We start from the raw sequence: 15,855 nt of genomic DNA on the forward strand, positions 1-15,855 counted from the left end.
ATCTCAGGGGGTCTCGCCAGGGGACGGGGCGGGGCCGCTGGTCCCGGCATACCGCTCTGAACCGAGCCGGGCTGCGAGGTGCTGAGAGCCGTGCAGAGCCGAACCGGGCAGGTGCCGTGACCGACGGCGGTGGCCCCGCGGCTCCCGCAGAGATCGCGGGGGTCTCGGAGGGGTCGGTGCGGGGGGAACAGTCCCGGTACCGCCCCGCTGAGTCACCGTCCGCCGGGGGGACGGGGCGGGGCGCTGCTCCCCGGGCACGGCGCTCAGCCAGCCGCGCTGCGAGGTGCGCGGTGGTGCTGAGCCGAACCGTGCCGAGCCGTGCCAGCCCAACCGAGAGGAGCCGTGCGGAGCCGGGCGGTGCCGGGCAGTGCCGGGCCGAGCCCGCACCGACTCCAGGTATGGGGGCAACGGGGAGCGGTTGAGCCGCGGACGAGGGAGGATGGCGGAGCCCGGTGTCCGCCGTGGGGGTCCCAGAGGCGGCGTTGAGGGGCGTTTTCCCGGCACCGGGAGCCCAGTGGATGCTGCGGCACTCCGGGCTCGGGCAGAGCGGCGGGACGGGAGTGAATGGGGTGGGTGCCAGCCGGGGCTGGGGCAGCCCAGCGGGGCTGGGGGGCTCCGCGCCGACGGCGGCACCGGGCAGCGCCCCGGCCTGCTCGGGCAGGGAGCAGCCTGGATGGATGGAGCGGAGGGGTCTCTATGGAGGTCTGAGCGGCACCCCGCTCCGGGTGCGGGGACTCTGCGGTGGGGGTGATGCCCTGCCCGGGCTGGGCAAGGCCCGGGGAGTCTGCTCATGGCCGTGGTGCCAGTGATCTGGGAAACCAGACTTCATCCCTGCTCCATGGAGCTCGCTCTCGCCTGCCCCGGAGCCAGGCTGGATTCCTGGGCCATGGGGCCACAAAGTCCCCGGAGCTGCCCGGGACCGGCTGCTCTGCGCTGCTGCCAGCCGCACAGCTGAGCTCCACGAAGCCCCGGCTGCCGGCCGGTGTGTGGCCATTGCTTCCCACTTTATGGGAACCACCAGCACACCTCATTCCTTCCTCTCCTCCCTCCCGGCGGAGGGTGCAGCATCCCGCGGGATCGCCGGCATGTCTCGACAGGGTTATTTCCCTTCCCTAAAATGCCTTTTGGGGGGATTCCTTCTGCAACAGCCCAGTTTGCTGCTGCCGGTCCTGGCATGTTGCTGCGGGATATGGGATGTAGGATGCTTGGGGTGGTCTCTACCCACTGTCTGTGCTGCCCCTCCAGAGAGACCAGCAAAACTCAGTGAGAGCAGCTGGAGAATTGAAATGAAGTCTCCTGGAATAACCTCCTGGCAGCAAGTCCGAATGGCTGTTGTGGAGGGAAGGCAGCCAAATCTCATTTCATGGTCTGAGGACTGCAGTAAGCCCCCCCCCCCCACAAGCTCCACCACCAGCAGGGAGCCAGGAGTGTTTCAGAGATGGGCGGGGGGCAAATCCTTTGAGCCCAGGACTGCAGCCACAGTGGGGTTTGCCGTGTCCCTTGCTGGGTTTGCAGCTCCCACGTGAATTAAGCCAAGGCCTGAAAATGCTGCATACTTGGTTGCAGTCCAGCTCTTAATCCTGCGGCCTGGGGGCTGCTATTTGCAGAGGAACAGGTTTGGAGCAACTGTGTGTTGGCTGAACGGGGATCTCTGGGGTTGGCCATCCCTGCACCTTGCGGTGGCACCCGTGGGTGCAGGGGCAGAGCTGTGTGGTTCACAGGCAGCAGGCTGGGTCGCTCCCAGCGTGCCAATGTCTGCACGGGACCAGCTGGGCTCAGCCTGCTGGCGCCTGCTTTTCAGGAGCACTTGGACTCACCAGCTCCTTTCCCATCAGCCCACCCGACAGCTGGGCTTTGGCAGGAATCTGGGAGGCCCACAGTCTGTTACCTGGTTCCTTGGGTGCTTCAGACTTTGTCCTCACTAGGCTCCAGCACCTTGTTTTCTGTGCCAAATACCTGGGAACCTGATTTGGGGTGGTCCTGAGTTACTTTGCACTGCTCTGCACCTCCCTTCCCTGGCACCTGCAGCACAGGCAGGCAATGAGGACCTTGCTCTTGTGAAGACCCGAGAGTGGACAGGGTGTTTTGGGAGCCATTTGAAACCCAAGGGAGTGGACAGGGTGTTTTGGGAGTCACTTGAAACCCAAGGGAGTGATTTGGATGGGGAATGTGCAGGAGGAGAAATGGGGTTGCTCTCAAAGAAGCCTGTGCGGTGGGAGTGTGTGGCAGGGACAACTGTCTGTAGCCCTGTGGCCAGAGCTGTCCTGGCACTGTGTTGTAACCGTGTCACGACAGCCTCAGCCTGGTGTGGGTGTACCTGGTCCTTTGCAGAGTGTGTGTGGCTGCTGCTGAAGCCACAAGGCTTCGTGTGCCGCCGAGCCAGGTGCTGTGTTGCCCTGGCACTGGAGGAAGTGCTGGGTTAGTTCACTGTGGTACTTCTGTTTGTGGTGTTTTTTAGGAAATGGAAATTTTAAAAAAAATTTTTAATGTCAAGACCCAGCTCTAAGCAAACGCTCCGTCCCAGGAGCCCCAGGCACTGGCAGGTGCCTGTGCCAGCCTCCCCTTGGTTCTCCCCACCTTTGTGGGGGACGGATGCCAGCCCTTGTGGGAAGGGATGCCAGCCTTTGTGGGAAGGGATGGCTGCCAGTGGCTGGCAAAGAACAGATCTGGCAGGGAGTTGTGCCGTTCCCGTGGGAATCACCATCAGATCTGGTTTCATCCTGTTGGCAAGACTCATCTTGGAGGTGCTGGGTGTTCTGTGCAGTGCCATGGCCCCGGGAAAAGCTGAGGCACCCCATGGCACAGCTTGGCACTGCCAGGCTGCTGGCACAGTGCAGCTGCCCCTCGACTCCCTGGGCATTAGCCAAGCCCACTGGTGCTGGGAATCACATGCCAATGCCATGAATAACGTGTGGCTGGGCATGCACCACTGGCCAAGGACAAGGGCACTTTGTGAAGCACTCAGATACTGACACTGGAGCATCCTTTTGCAGGGGGACCCCCATGGGGTCCTCACATCCCGTACAGCCCCAGACCTAGGGCACATTGTTTTTGGTCCCTACGATGAGGGGCTGGTTGTGCAAAGCTGTTTTGCACCTCCAGGAGCCCGTCCTGGCTTGCCTCTCTGTGCCACAGTTTCCTCATCGTGCTGCTGAGTGGCTGCCTGAGTAACCCAGTGTGGTGACGAGCCTCAGACTCACTCACATCTCGAGGAACAGAGCGTCACTTTCCTAATGGAGCTGGAAGGAAAACAGATAAAAGCTCCTGGATCTCCCTGCTTCCGATGTTTGTTTGAGTCATCAGAGCATCTTCCCTTCTCCTTGGGAAAAACGTCATGTCCAAAAGCCATGTGCCACCTCCATAAACTTAAACGCCTGATGCCAAGTCGCCCAGAAGGCAGTAAGGTGGTAGTAAACACCTTTTGTTTGTGGGGTTTTAAGTCTTGTTTCCCCCTGCCCTCTATTCACCTAAGGTTTAGAGACCTCAATATAATGCTTTGGCTTTTCTTCCCAAGGCCACTATGTTAATGGTGATGGGAGGATAAGAACTAGTGCCTCCCTCTCTGCTGATAAGGGAGCCTGCTCCAAGCTGTGCAGCCCTGGCAGAGTGTCTGCCACCTCTTTGTACATAATCTGGTTGATTTTGAGGCCAAGCCAGGAATGTTTCCCCATCCGGGTATGGGAAGATGATGAGGCAGGATTCAGCCCTGACGAGAACCCAGCACATCCTGCTCCCTTTGCTGTGCTTGTTGCCAGCGTGGATGGAGGCAGTGGTTTCTCACTGTGAAACCATTTTCAGGGGATTTTCTCTTGCTATTGTTCAGCTCAGGAAGCGGCAATCAGGGTCGGGCCAGCAGGAGCACACAGGGCTCAGAGGGGAAATACCGGCTCCCCCACCCTCCTTCCCACAGGGATTTCTGGTCCCAGCTGAGTAACGGCTGAAAGGGGCTGATCCTCTCCTCCAGCCTTCCCAATTACACCTTAAAGATGTCAGCACAGTGGGATGGGCTGAGGCCTCATTAGGATTCAGCATTCCCCATCCAGAGGCGATGCTTTATTGGCCTGCCAGCTCTGTGCTGCCTCAACATGGTTGGCATTCACATGAAGCTCCATTGCTTTTATGTGATCCAGGTGTTTTCCATCACCCACAGCATTTTGCCAGCCCAGGTCTGTGTTTTTTAGATATATATGTGAGATTCCTAAGTGTGTGCCAGCCCCATCCAAATCCATTTACTCCTGCCAAGTCATGCCTGTGTCATACCCCCCCAGTTCACACTGGGAGACCTCGTTAGTGTCACTTAGCTACAACCACGGCAGCAGGTTAATTAACAACCCAAAGCCCCCATCTGCTGATGATAAATTGCCATAAGAAACAGGGGGAAGGATGTGGAGTGGGCTGTACACCCCTGCAGGATCTGTGCTGGCTAGAGAAACTTCCAGAAAAGCCTGTGCTGGTGGGAAAAATCTGCTAATGAGTTATTGAGCATCTGATGACCCTTGAGCATCTGGGAGAGCTGTAAGCCTTTGCAAGTGATGCTGGTTGGTGCCCCAGCACCAACTCACAGCAAAGAAAACAGTTTTGGCCTCTTGGTGGGTTTTTTTTTTGCGGGGGGGGTGTTTGAGAGCAGTGCAGGAGTTGGTGCAGCAGTGGCCAACAGTGCTGGCTTCACTTTGGGCACTGACAAGTGCTGGGCTGGGCCAGCTGCTCCGACAGTCCCCACCAACGCTGCCCCACCCTGGGGGACTTCTGCTGATTGCCAGACCCTGGCAGGGTGTGTCCCACGGTTGAAGTGACAGCAGGGCGAGGAAGAGGTGACACTTGGTGCATCCTAGCAGAGCTGGACGTGCAGTTTGTGGCCTGGGGCAGGCAGAAAGCACAATGAGAAAGGCTGTATGTGTGAAGGGAGTGGCTGGGTGAGCGCAGGGGTGTGTCTGCACTTGAGGGTGCTCAGTGCTGGCCTGAGTGTAGGTCACAGCATCCCTGTCCTCATGCAAAGACAAAGAAAAGGGTGGTGGAGCAGAGTGCCAGCTGAAGGGATGGGCAATGGGGCTGTGCGGGATGTGGCCCAGCTCGTTGTGAGCAGCAGATTTGGGCAGCCATGGTTGCTGTGCTGGCATTGCCTGGATGTGCTTGGGAGAGCCTGTTTCTGCAGGCTGAAATGGTGGAGTGGTTTGCAATGTGCCCAGCTCCTCAGCTAATCTGCAGGAGCTGAAAACATCTGAGAAAATAATTTCAGGACTGGCAAATTAGGAAACCACAGTTTCCTTCTGTTCCTATCATTTGTGATAAGAAGTCAGGGTGTTAACTGAGATGTGGAGCTGAGAGCGGAAGAGGGGACCCCTCCTGTGTGGACTCTTGGGCTGGAGTGCTGGGGCACCCTCTCCATGGTAAGAGTTCAGGGGCTTCCAGCCTCTGCCATCCTTCCAGCCCACAGCCAGCTTGGATGCCCAGTGGTCCTGGCTCCTCCTGGAGGCAGAGGCAACAGGGAGTTGCCTATGTCCCACTTTCACAGCCTTTGCTCTCCATCCCTGCCCTCATGGCATGGGAGATACTCAAATACTCACGTGGCCCCTTCCCTTTGTACCCTTTCAGGCTCTGCTGTCTCCTTGAAGGCCAAGCCAAGGTAGAGAGCTGCCCGGGATGAAGGTCCTCTTCCTGCTCCTTCTCTCCCTCCTCCAAGGTAGACTGTCCTGCCTTGGGATGGTGAGCTGGGTTTGGGCTGCTGGGAGTAACTGACAGCCCCAAAACATTGGCTGGAGGCACCATGAGATGTGTGCAACCAAGGCTTCCACAGAAGTAAAACATCTCCTAGGATGATGTGCCTCTGGTGGGTCTCTGGGGCAGAATGTTTCCCTTTCCAGGGAGAGGAGGAGGCCTCCATCCATCCCTCCTGGGAATGGACAGGTCCTCTTTCAGTGTCTGCTGATGTGGGTGGTGGCACATGGGAGAGGGTGTCCCCAAAAGACAGGAGGTCCTGTTGCCCAAAGGGCCCTGGCAGACCCTGGCAGTGTGGCTGTGACACTGGGGACGTGGCTGGTGTCACTCAGCCTGCAGGACAGGGTTGGAATAACTGGGGTGGAGAGCCTGGCATGCCACGTGTGACAGCTGCTGCAGGGCTGTGGTGCTTGCAGGGCTGGCTGTCCCTGCAGATGATCTGCTGTCTCTGTGTGCTTGTACAATGCAGGGGTGGGAGCCAGTGGCCGCAGGGAAGAGGATTTTCGCTTCTGTGGTGACCGAAACCAGACCCAGGAGAGCTCTGCCATCTACGAGCACGGCCCCGCCATCATCTCCATCGAGAACACGGCCCAGGCTCTGATCATAAAAAGGCCCTTTTTGCCAAGCAGGAGAAACTCTTACTACAAGTACAGGTTGTCCCCCACCTTGGGCAGGTACCGCTTCTGCATCTACTGGTTTGAGTCCAACAGGACCCTGCAGCTGGTGTATGGGAAGCAGAGCATCCCCCTGGGTGGGGACACATCCAGCAGCATCCCCCGGGGACAGGAGAGTCAGAAGACTGAAAGAACCAGAGCTGACATCTTCAATGTGTCCTATATCATAAAGGGTGGGAAGAACACCTCCCTGGATGCTAAAGCTGAATACTTCTTCCCTGGTAAATGCAATTTAATGTTCTTTTAAGGAATTAAAGGGTACTTTTATCCCCAGCCTGTTCCCTAGGCATCATCAGAGCACTGGTTGTTTCCCAGTGTGTGGTTTAGCCTGGTGATGTGAAGATAGCTGAAGGGTGATTGAAGGGGATGTAGGTTTTCTTGAAGCAGCCCAAAGACAGGCCTGGTACCCAGCATCCTTAAAAGTGGAGATTTTCAAAATGCTGCCTAAAATCCCAGAAAACTGCAGTCTTTGCAGTGGTTTCTCAGGGTTCAGTCTCTACCATGAGGTCCCCATGTCCTCAGTGGGAGCTGAGTTGTGGGTGGCAGGAAAGCCCTGTGGGTTGGGGTCACTGTCAGCTTTCCTGGCTTGGGATCACCTTGAAGCCCTCTGCTTTCTGCTCCCACCAGGGCTCTGCCAGTTAGTTTGGGGCATAAGGAAGCCAATTGTGCCCGTGCATTTTATGGCATTTCCTTTCCCGCAGCCTCTCCAGAGAGCATGCCTGTGTGGGAGCAGGATGTGGAGCAGCAGCTCACTGCCCTGGACAGCCTCATTGCCCAGCCCCTGGCAGCAGCCCCGGGGGCCAGGGAGCAGCAGAGGCTCCGGCGGTGAGTTCCCAGCTCGTCCCATTCCTGCTGCTGCCAAGGCACGCCCGCTGCACCCAGCTCACTGTGCCCCTTCCCCAACAGCAAACTTGGGGAGCTGGAGAAGATGCTGGCCAAGGTGGAGCTGGAAGGGCAGAACCAGACCTTTGGGGAGGCCACTGTGCACGCCACCATCCTGAGGGTCCAGCCCAGCCAGGCTCCTCAGCCCCTCACATTTGCTTCCCAGAGAGAGGTGGGTCCTGCAAAGTCTGCTCTAGTGCTCTTGGCCCATCATGCTCTCTCTACACCTCTTTCCTGATGAGTCTTTCTTTGCAGGAGAGTGGAGAGGTCCAGGGATTCACAGTGGACCTGCCAAGGAGCCTGTTCACCATGGTGAAGGAGCGGGAGGAGGTGGTGGAACACAGGGTGCTCCTCATGGACATCAACAGGCAGACCATGTTCCAGGTAATGCCCATGTGAATGGTGTGCTGGGTGTCCCATGGTACTGGGCTGCAGGGGTGCCACCAGACCAGGGTGCTGGTGCTCGCTGGGAGAAAGTGTTGCAAAGATGAGCCAAAAGCTTGATGGGTAATGTCTTGGGACCTTCTTCTTGGGCACCCTCCTCTGCTTCACACCTGGCTGCTCTCCCTTCCCACACTGCCACTGCCTCCTCTTCTCCAACAGGATGAAAACAGCAGCCACGTCCTGGGTGACAAGGTGGTCAGCATCTCCCTGGTGGACACAGTGGTGGCCAACCTCTCCGAGCCAGTGGTCCTCACTTTCTTCCATGGGCAGCTCCCGGTAGGTGGGGAACAGCCTCATAGAACCTGATCCCACCAGGACTGGAGAGGGAAGGAGGGCTCAGCCCCTGCCAGCTTAGGGTGGGCTCACAATCCAGCAGGTCCATGCCCATGGCCTGCCTGTGCAGGGTCTGCTGTGTCTCCTGGGGCTGTATCACAATCATGGCTTGACTGTGTGCACTGGTGCTGGCACTGCCCTCCCCTCTCCAGGAGATGCCTCATGGCAGGTGTGTCACATCCAGCACTGTCACCAGGGCTGAGGCACACTGTGTTAGCAGGCTCATCATGGCTCTGTCAGGTGCCTGCTCAAAGCTAAACCCTTTGTTTGGAAAAGAGGATCTGGAAGGAGGTATCTGCTCCATCAGTTGTTAACACAGTGGTCTCTGCCTGGAGCCCACTCCTACCATAGAGGGAGTCTGCTTTATCCAAGTCGTGGTTTGTCTCCTGAGACCATCTTGTCTCCTGCTCCGTGTTGGCCCCTATCAAAAGTGCCCACAGCTGCATCCTGACCAGGGCCTGTGGTTTTGTCGTTGCAGAGGAACGTGACCCCACTGTGCGTCTTCTGGCAGGAGGACACCTCTGGTGAGTGCCCCTGCCCTGGGGAGTGAAGTCAGGCCCTTTTTCCAAGGTACCACAGCCCCACCAGCAGGGTGAAGGTTGCTCTGCACTTCCCTTCCTCACTCCATAAGCCGTTCCCACAGGGTGATGTCAGTTTTCCCCCTCCAGAGCTAACCTAAGAGCTTTCCCCTTCCCTAGGGATGGGTTCCTGTGCTGAGAGGGCTATTTGAGTATGTGTGCTTGGCTTAGGACAAGCTGGGACCCCCCGCTCTTGTTCTCCCTCTTTCCTTGGACACCTTGCCCTGAAGATCCTTTGGGCCATGGCAGATGTTCCTGCTGCTCACCAGATGTTCTCCCTTCCTCTTGCACAGCCAGTTCTGGGAGCTGGGACAGCTATGGGTGTACCACAGTGACAGGGAGCAGCCAGACCGAGTGCAGGTGCAACCACCTCACCTACTTTGCTGTGCTCATGGTGGGTAGCACCTTCCCTTAGATCCCTCACATAATTCCCAGTGGTGCTCTTCCTCACCATCTGTCATTCCTCCTCTTCCTCAGGTTTCCTCTCCAGACATCACCTCTGTGCACAGGAATTACCTGACTATCATAAGCTACGCTGGCTGCCTGATCTCGGCTTTGGCTTCCATTTGCACCATTTTCTTCCTCTACTTCAGGTACAGACCGATGGTTCACCCCACACTCCCTGTTTGTGTCCTGTCCCTGGCCATGAACCCCTGGGTGGGCACAAGCTCTCCAAGCAGTTGGTGGCCTGGATAGAAGCATCATGAAGGAGCTTTGTTTGAAGAAAGCAGGGTTCTCCTGTTCAGGATCCACCCTCTCTGTCAGGTCTTCTGCAGAAGCATCAGCTCTTTTCAATGATTTTGGAAAATCTTCTTGATTTTTATGGAGCAAGCAGAAGTCTTCAAATATCTTTTCAAGGACCTAGAGGAGAACATGAGTATCTTCTCCTGAGTCATGTCACTGATCCTAAGTGGATGATTCAGACCTAGAATCTTAGAATCATAACTAAATATAGAATGGTTTGGGTTGGAAGGGACTGAAAGATCATTAATTTCCAACCCTCCTGCCACAGGCAGGGACACCTTCCACTACACCAGATTGCTCAGAACTCCATCCAACCTGGCCTTGAACAATTCCAGGGATGGGGCATCCACAACTTCTCTTGGCAACCTGTGCCAGGGCCTCACCACCCTCACAGGGAAGATTTCTTCTGAGTATCTAAACTAAACCTGCCCTCAAACTGAAGCCATTCCCCCTTGTCCTGTCACTCCATGCCCTTGTTCAAAGTCCCTTTCCAGCTCTCTTTAGGCACTGGAAGGTGCTTTAAAGTCTCTCTGGAGCCTTCTCCAGGCTGCACAATCCAAACTCACCCTGTCTCCACAGGAAAAGTGCTCCAGCCCTCTGAGCATCTTCAATGCAGGGTCAGCTGTAGGGGCTGGATTTGCATGTGGGATGGGTGGTCTCTCAGTGGGGCTGGTCTCTCAGTCCCTGGCACTACCAAAGAGTCTCCTTGCTCTTCTGCTGGGGCAAGGTGCCCCATGCAGGGCAGTGGGGAGCTGTGGGCACCACTGGTGCTGGCCAGGCACGGTGGTGAGTTCTGCTCCCTTTGATTCTCCAGAAGCAAACAGCGAGACCAGATCACAAGCATGCACATCCACATGAACCTGCTGGCTGCCATCTTCCTCCTGGACACCACCTTCCTCATCTCCGAGCACCTGGCTGCCAGCAGCAGCGAGGCCATCTGCAGAGCTGGGGGGCTGTTTCTGCACTTCTCACTCCTGAGCTGCCTCACCTGGATGGGCATTGAGGGTTACAACCTCTACAGGCTTGTGATTGAAGTCTTCAACGCCTACCATGACCGCTTCCTGCTCAAGCTCTGCCTAGTTGGCTGGGGTGAGCGTGGGCGGTCAGAGACCCCCTGAGGGCACGGGGTGGAGGGGCACTCAGGTGGGTCTTTCCCACTGGATACCATGCCTGGATGGGGATGGAGACACAGCTGTGGGGGAGCAGCTGTCTGTCGAGAGCCTTGGTGGAGGAGGAGACTGGAAGGCTGAGAGGAGAAGCTGGTGCTAAAGCAAGGGTGGGTCATCCTGGGTGATCACCCAGCAATGGAGACCTGTGAGAGCCCCCACTTGGGATCTTTAAATAGTAATAGGATGCTTTATTTCTGAAAGAACCATCCATGACAGCTGGATGCAGGAAGTGCCCATGCTTCTTTGCCATGCTCTGGGCTGGAGGTCATGGCAGGAAGATCTTGTAATCTTTTATGGCCTAAAGCTCCACATCCCTGGGAGGTCCCTAGTTGAGGCCAGCACAGCACCACTCCCTCCAGGCTGGGGCTTATGCCAGGTGCCCTTGCTGTGTGTTCCATCCATCCCTGGTTTCTCTTTGGGAGGGAAGGTGTTGGCTTGTGCTCTGTGCAGGGAGAAAGGGCCAACAAGTCCTTCCAGAAGGACTTGGAGTAGGGCAGGAGTAGGGCAGCCACTTCACTCTGCTCTTTCCTCCCAGGGCTCCCCTTCTTCTGCGTGGTGACCATCCTCCTGGCTAGCTGGACGAACTACGGCCCCGTCTCCATTCCCATCTATGAATCCATTGATGGCAGAACCACCAACGCAACCATGTGAGTCATGGCACATGGGTCACCTGGTCTCTGGTCATAGGTGAAGTCAGCTGGCTAAACCTTCACCATGGCCTGGGGCTTTTCTGGGGTTTTGTGCCAGGGGGATCCCCCTCCCTGGGCGCTGGGCTGGCACCACACTTCTGTGCTTCTCTCAGCCCCTCCTCGTGACCCTGTGGGAGGACACAGAGTAACCTTCTGCCCTTTCTCCTCCTCCAGATGCTGGATCACGAGCCCCCTGGTCCATAACGCCGTGAACCTGGGTTTCTTCAGCCTGGTGTTCCTCTTTAACTCGGTCATGCTGGGGGCCATGGTACGGGAGATCCTCCGGCAGAACAAAAAGGGTCACAAGCTCAAGCATGTCCTGGCCCTCTTTGGGCTGAGCATCCTGCTGGGCATCCCCTGGGCCCTGATCTTCTTCTCCTTCACCTCTGGTGTGTTCTGCCTTGTCTCCCTCTACATCTTCACCATCATCAACTCCCTCCAAGGTGAGCCTGTGACTCTGGGCTCCTCTGAAGAGCACCAGGATTTTGTTGGAGGGATGGTGAGGGTGTACAAGAGGAGCTCTGGCAGGCTGGGTGGCTTGCTCTCTACTGTGGTTTGTCCCTCAAGGGGGCTCACCCTCACCCACGCTTCCTCTCCCCTCTGCCAGGTTTCCTCATCTTCCTCTGGTACTGGACCATGGTGCTGCAGGCAAGGAAGTCCCCTGACTCTCAGAGCAGCTCTGACAGTGCCAAGCTGCAGCCCAGCAGCAGCTGAGCCCCGTGGTGGCCGTGCTGTGCCAGAGCTCCCCATGCCAAGGACGGCACAAGAAGGACCACGCCATCTGCTTTGCTACTGCACTTGCCCTGTAGTGCCACAGGGAGCCCAGGGACCCACAGTGGGGCCAGCCACCCTCCCCTCTGCTGGCCCCCTCCCCAATTTTCTCATCCTGACTGGCTTGGCACCTTGGGGCAGGAGGGAAAGAGGAAAGGAAGGAGGGAGGGAGGGATGTTTACTTGGGCAGTGGGGGCTGTAAAAAGTGGAAGGGGCAGGGACAGGGTCCCCAGTGCCTTTTGATATCCCCTCCCACGTCCTGAGGCCAGGAGTGATGGGTGGGAAAGGCCCAGTTTTCAGCCCTTGCTGATGGTCACCATGAAGCTCCTTCCCCAGAGAAGACAGAATGATTCTGCCCCTGCCACACTCTCAGGCAGCTGAAATAATCTATTTTTGTTATTTCGTTGAATGTCTATTTTTGGGTGATGTAGGAGTTCAGTGAGCCTGCCTGCACACCAGATTTGTGCCCATTAAAGTTGTTTTTCTCTGAGTGTGGGTCTCTGCTTGGTGCATTGGTGGGCTCTCAATGGGATCCATCTCTCATCTGGGTTATCCCATGTCTGGGGCAGGACCCAGCACTTCCCCCTGTAGGATCCTGCTGAGGATAGTGGGATTGATAATGGTGCTCCTGGCAGAGCATTGGCTGCCTGGTGTTGTTGGGGTTATGGAGGGAGGTAGATGGCTTGGGAAGTCTCCAGGGCCTGTCACTCCCCAGCAGAAAGGGAGGCTGGTGGAGGACAGGGATCCGAGGAGGGAGACATCAAAGGATGGGAATCATCCCCTCAGTGGCTGTGGGGCCAGGCAGAATCAGCACCACATTTCCCATCCCAGCACCCCCTTCCAGCTGACTGCAGATCATCCCCCTCCACCCAGCTGGGGCAGGAAGGGGACGTTTCATCCTGGAGGCTTGTAGTGCTGCCCGGTTTAGGATGAGGATGCTCCAGCATTTGCTGGGCTGGTTAGGGCCATCAACCCCTGGGCAGGAGTGTGGGGAGAAAGGGAAAGCACAAAGCCTCGAGCTGGTGATGGGCAGGAGTGTGGGGAGAAAGGGAAAGCACAAAGCCTCGAGCTGGTGATGGGCAGGAGCTGGGCGGAAAGGCTGCGGCTCCGGCGGTTGCTGCCATTGCTGAGAGCTGGGACAGGAGGTCACTTGCCAGCCCACAGGAAGGTGTGAGGGCCTCTCATAAGGGAAATGAGGAACAGCTCTTACCTCAGAAGTGGCCACAAGCCCTGGGGAGGAGCAGAGCTGCTGGGACAAGGGGAGCAGAGCGTGGTGGGATGGCCGGGGTGGCCAGGAGACCCCACAAAGTGGCATGAACTTGTTCCTGGGCACTGTGCTGCTGCTCCTGCTGCTGCCTGGTGAGTGCATCCTTAGCACTGGGGGTGCATGGGCTTTGTGGGAAGGTTTTCCCATGGGAAGGTGTTCACCAAAAGACCAAGTGGGGATTTCATCCTGAAATGTGGACAGGCCAGAGGGGAGCATCCCCAGGGTTGTGCAGAGGTGAGCACAGTTGGAGGCTTTGTTGCTGGGGGCTTTTTTAAAACTTGGGATCAGCAGTCCGGGGTCTCTTTTGTGAGACCGTCTGGCAGGCTGGACACGGTGGTTTTGCCCTCACCACCTCTGATCCCTGTCCAGGTGTTTTTGAAGCCCCCATAACTGCAGGACTGTTCCTTTAAAACCTGGCAGCTGCCAGACTCTCCTGCCTTCTCCTCCCCTTTCCCTCTGGACAGAGGGAGGGCTGACCCTAGATTTTGGTGTTTTCCCCCTCTTCCAGATGTTGCCGAAGGACAGGACAGCTGTTCTGGTGAGTGTCCCTCCCATTCCCACCCTTGCTCCCAGTGCCCACCCAGTGCTGTGGTGCCCAGTGGTCACCTGCTGCCACCCTCCCCAGACCTGCATCGGGGTGATCAGCACGGTGAGTGCTGCAATGTGGTGCTGGAGCAGCAGAACCCAGGCAGCAGCACCCGAGTGCTCCTCCTGTCCCAGCACTGCCCAGAGCTGTGGCACTCCAAGAGCCCCTGCCTGAGGGAGCGCTGGCTCAGGTAGGGGCAGGGCTGGCCAGGACAGGGTTTGTGGGCTCAGTCCCCATGTCCCCCTGTCCCACAGCCCCCCTTGTCCCACAGGCTGCTGCAGTCAGAGTGGCACAGTTGGCTGGCTGCCCCAAGACTCTGCTCCTCAATGTCAGCAGGGCTGTCACCCGTGATGTCCTCATCACCTTCTCCCCCACAGAGGTGAGGTGTGCCCCTCCCTCTCCCTTGCTTGGAAGGTCCCACACCTTCCAAGCATCCCTCAGTCCCTGCCCCAGGGTGTGGTGTGCCCTGCTGTGCTCTTCCTCCTCCCTGTGGGGTTGCATCATGGTCACACATCAACTTCAACATCACTTGGCAAGGAGCCACTGAAGTGGTGCTTGGGAGGAAAGAGCGCTCCCCAAGGAGCCATCCCAGCAGACCAGGTGGTCAGAGGGAGTGTGAGGTAGGAAAGGAGAAGAGACAGGTGTGACCTTGTGCCTCCTGCCCACCCAGAGGCTCTCCCAGGCTCTGATTGTCCCAGGGGATCATGTGTGGGTGATGGTGGGCAGAGAATCTGCCGGGTCCCGCTCCCAGCTCTGCCCCCATAGATGCCGAGTGCTGGGAATGAGGTTTTCCCCTTCTGCCCTCGGGGCTCCTGCCAGTGTTGCTGAGCAAATCCACCTGGGCAGGGCTGAATTTGTGCCTGGAGCGAGATTGATGGGTTCTGAACAGAGATGTGACCTGGAAGCAACAACCTCTCACTCAGTTCTCTGCTGCAGGGCCCCAGCAGGCTGAACACCACAGAGAAAGGGAAGGCAGGTAAAATCCACCTCCCCAAGGAGATATTCCAGTCCCTGAGCAGCCAAACAGTGCGTGTGGTGGTGACAGTCCTCAATATCCAGCAGCTTGGCACGTTCAAGGTACAGGCTGGCACTGCAGCTCCACAGATGATGCTTCTGCAAAGTCCCTCCAGGCTGCCGCTCCATGCTCCTGAGGTGGCCCTGATCTCCTTCCCCAGGGGACAAGAGGAAGCCCACAAAGCACCTGCCTTCACCCATGATGGAGCCATCATCCTCTTTGCTAGGGGTGGGTTTTGGTGCTGAACCAGCTCAGCAGTGAGATCCCTGCCACTGGAGGGAGAGGATTGTGAGAAGTTTGCATCTGGGAATCAGTAAAAAGAAGAGGAAATCCATGATCTTCTTTGCAAAATATCTCCTTGCTCTCTGGCAGAGATCTGCTGTGTCCTTCCTGCCAAACAGCCTCTGGGGCCAGCAGCAATTCCCTCATGGACATGGTGCTCTAGCCAAAATGCACATACAGCTGCCTTGCAGGGCAATGCTGTCTTCTCCTGATCTGTGTTTTGGTATTAAACCCCTGCCAGTTGTCTGAGCACTGTGAATTTAGTCTTTAATACCTACATTATTGTTTGTTATTTGCTTTATATTAAGGATGCATAAATGGGAAAAGTCTTGCTGGCCATTTGCCATGAATGAAAAGAGAAATGTTAAGAATGAAGGGAGAAATCACTGTGGATGGGTGCACACACACACACACACACACACACACACACACACTGCATGAACAAAGCAGCTCTTTCTCTGCTAACGCTGCCTTTGTGTGGCACAGAACTATGCCAAGACCAGCTTTGGTATGGAGTGTGGGATATTTCCATCTCCCCACATGTCAGGGTGACTCTGTGGGGAAGAGGGAAGCAGGAGGAAGGGCTCCCCCATCCCTGGGTACATACTCTGGGTTTAGAGACTATGGACCTGCAGGGGAGAAGGTCCAAGAGATGCTACAGGGAACAGAAACAATGTGATGCACCTCATCCTTCAAGTACTGTTTG

General features: G+C 56.9%; 1 protein-coding gene across 1 annotated transcript; it reads left to right on the top strand.

Moving 5' to 3' along the window:
* The first annotated feature begins 229 nt into the window (after positions 1 to 229).
* LOC103816715 (adhesion G-protein coupled receptor G1-like) lies at positions 230 to 12,489 on the top strand. The gene is made up of 14 exons (XM_009090729.4): positions 230 to 396; positions 5,593 to 5,680; positions 6,185 to 6,610; positions 7,091 to 7,214; positions 7,296 to 7,443; positions 7,527 to 7,655; positions 7,875 to 7,991; positions 8,527 to 8,572; positions 8,920 to 9,020; positions 9,104 to 9,219; positions 10,185 to 10,459; positions 11,075 to 11,186; positions 11,403 to 11,671; positions 11,836 to 12,489. Exons 2-14 carry the CDS (start codon positions 5,641 to 5,643, stop codon positions 11,940 to 11,942), a joined length of 2,010 nt encoding a protein of 669 aa, XP_009088977.1. The 5' UTR covers positions 230 to 396; positions 5,593 to 5,640; the 3' UTR covers positions 11,943 to 12,489.
* The last annotated feature ends 3,366 nt before the right edge of the window (positions 12,490 to 15,855 follow it).

Source organism: Serinus canaria, chromosome 11 (assembly GCF_022539315.1).
Source record: "Serinus canaria isolate serCan28SL12 chromosome 11, serCan2020, whole genome shotgun sequence".
Lineage (NCBI taxonomy): Eukaryota > Metazoa > Chordata > Aves > Passeriformes > Fringillidae > Serinus > Serinus canaria.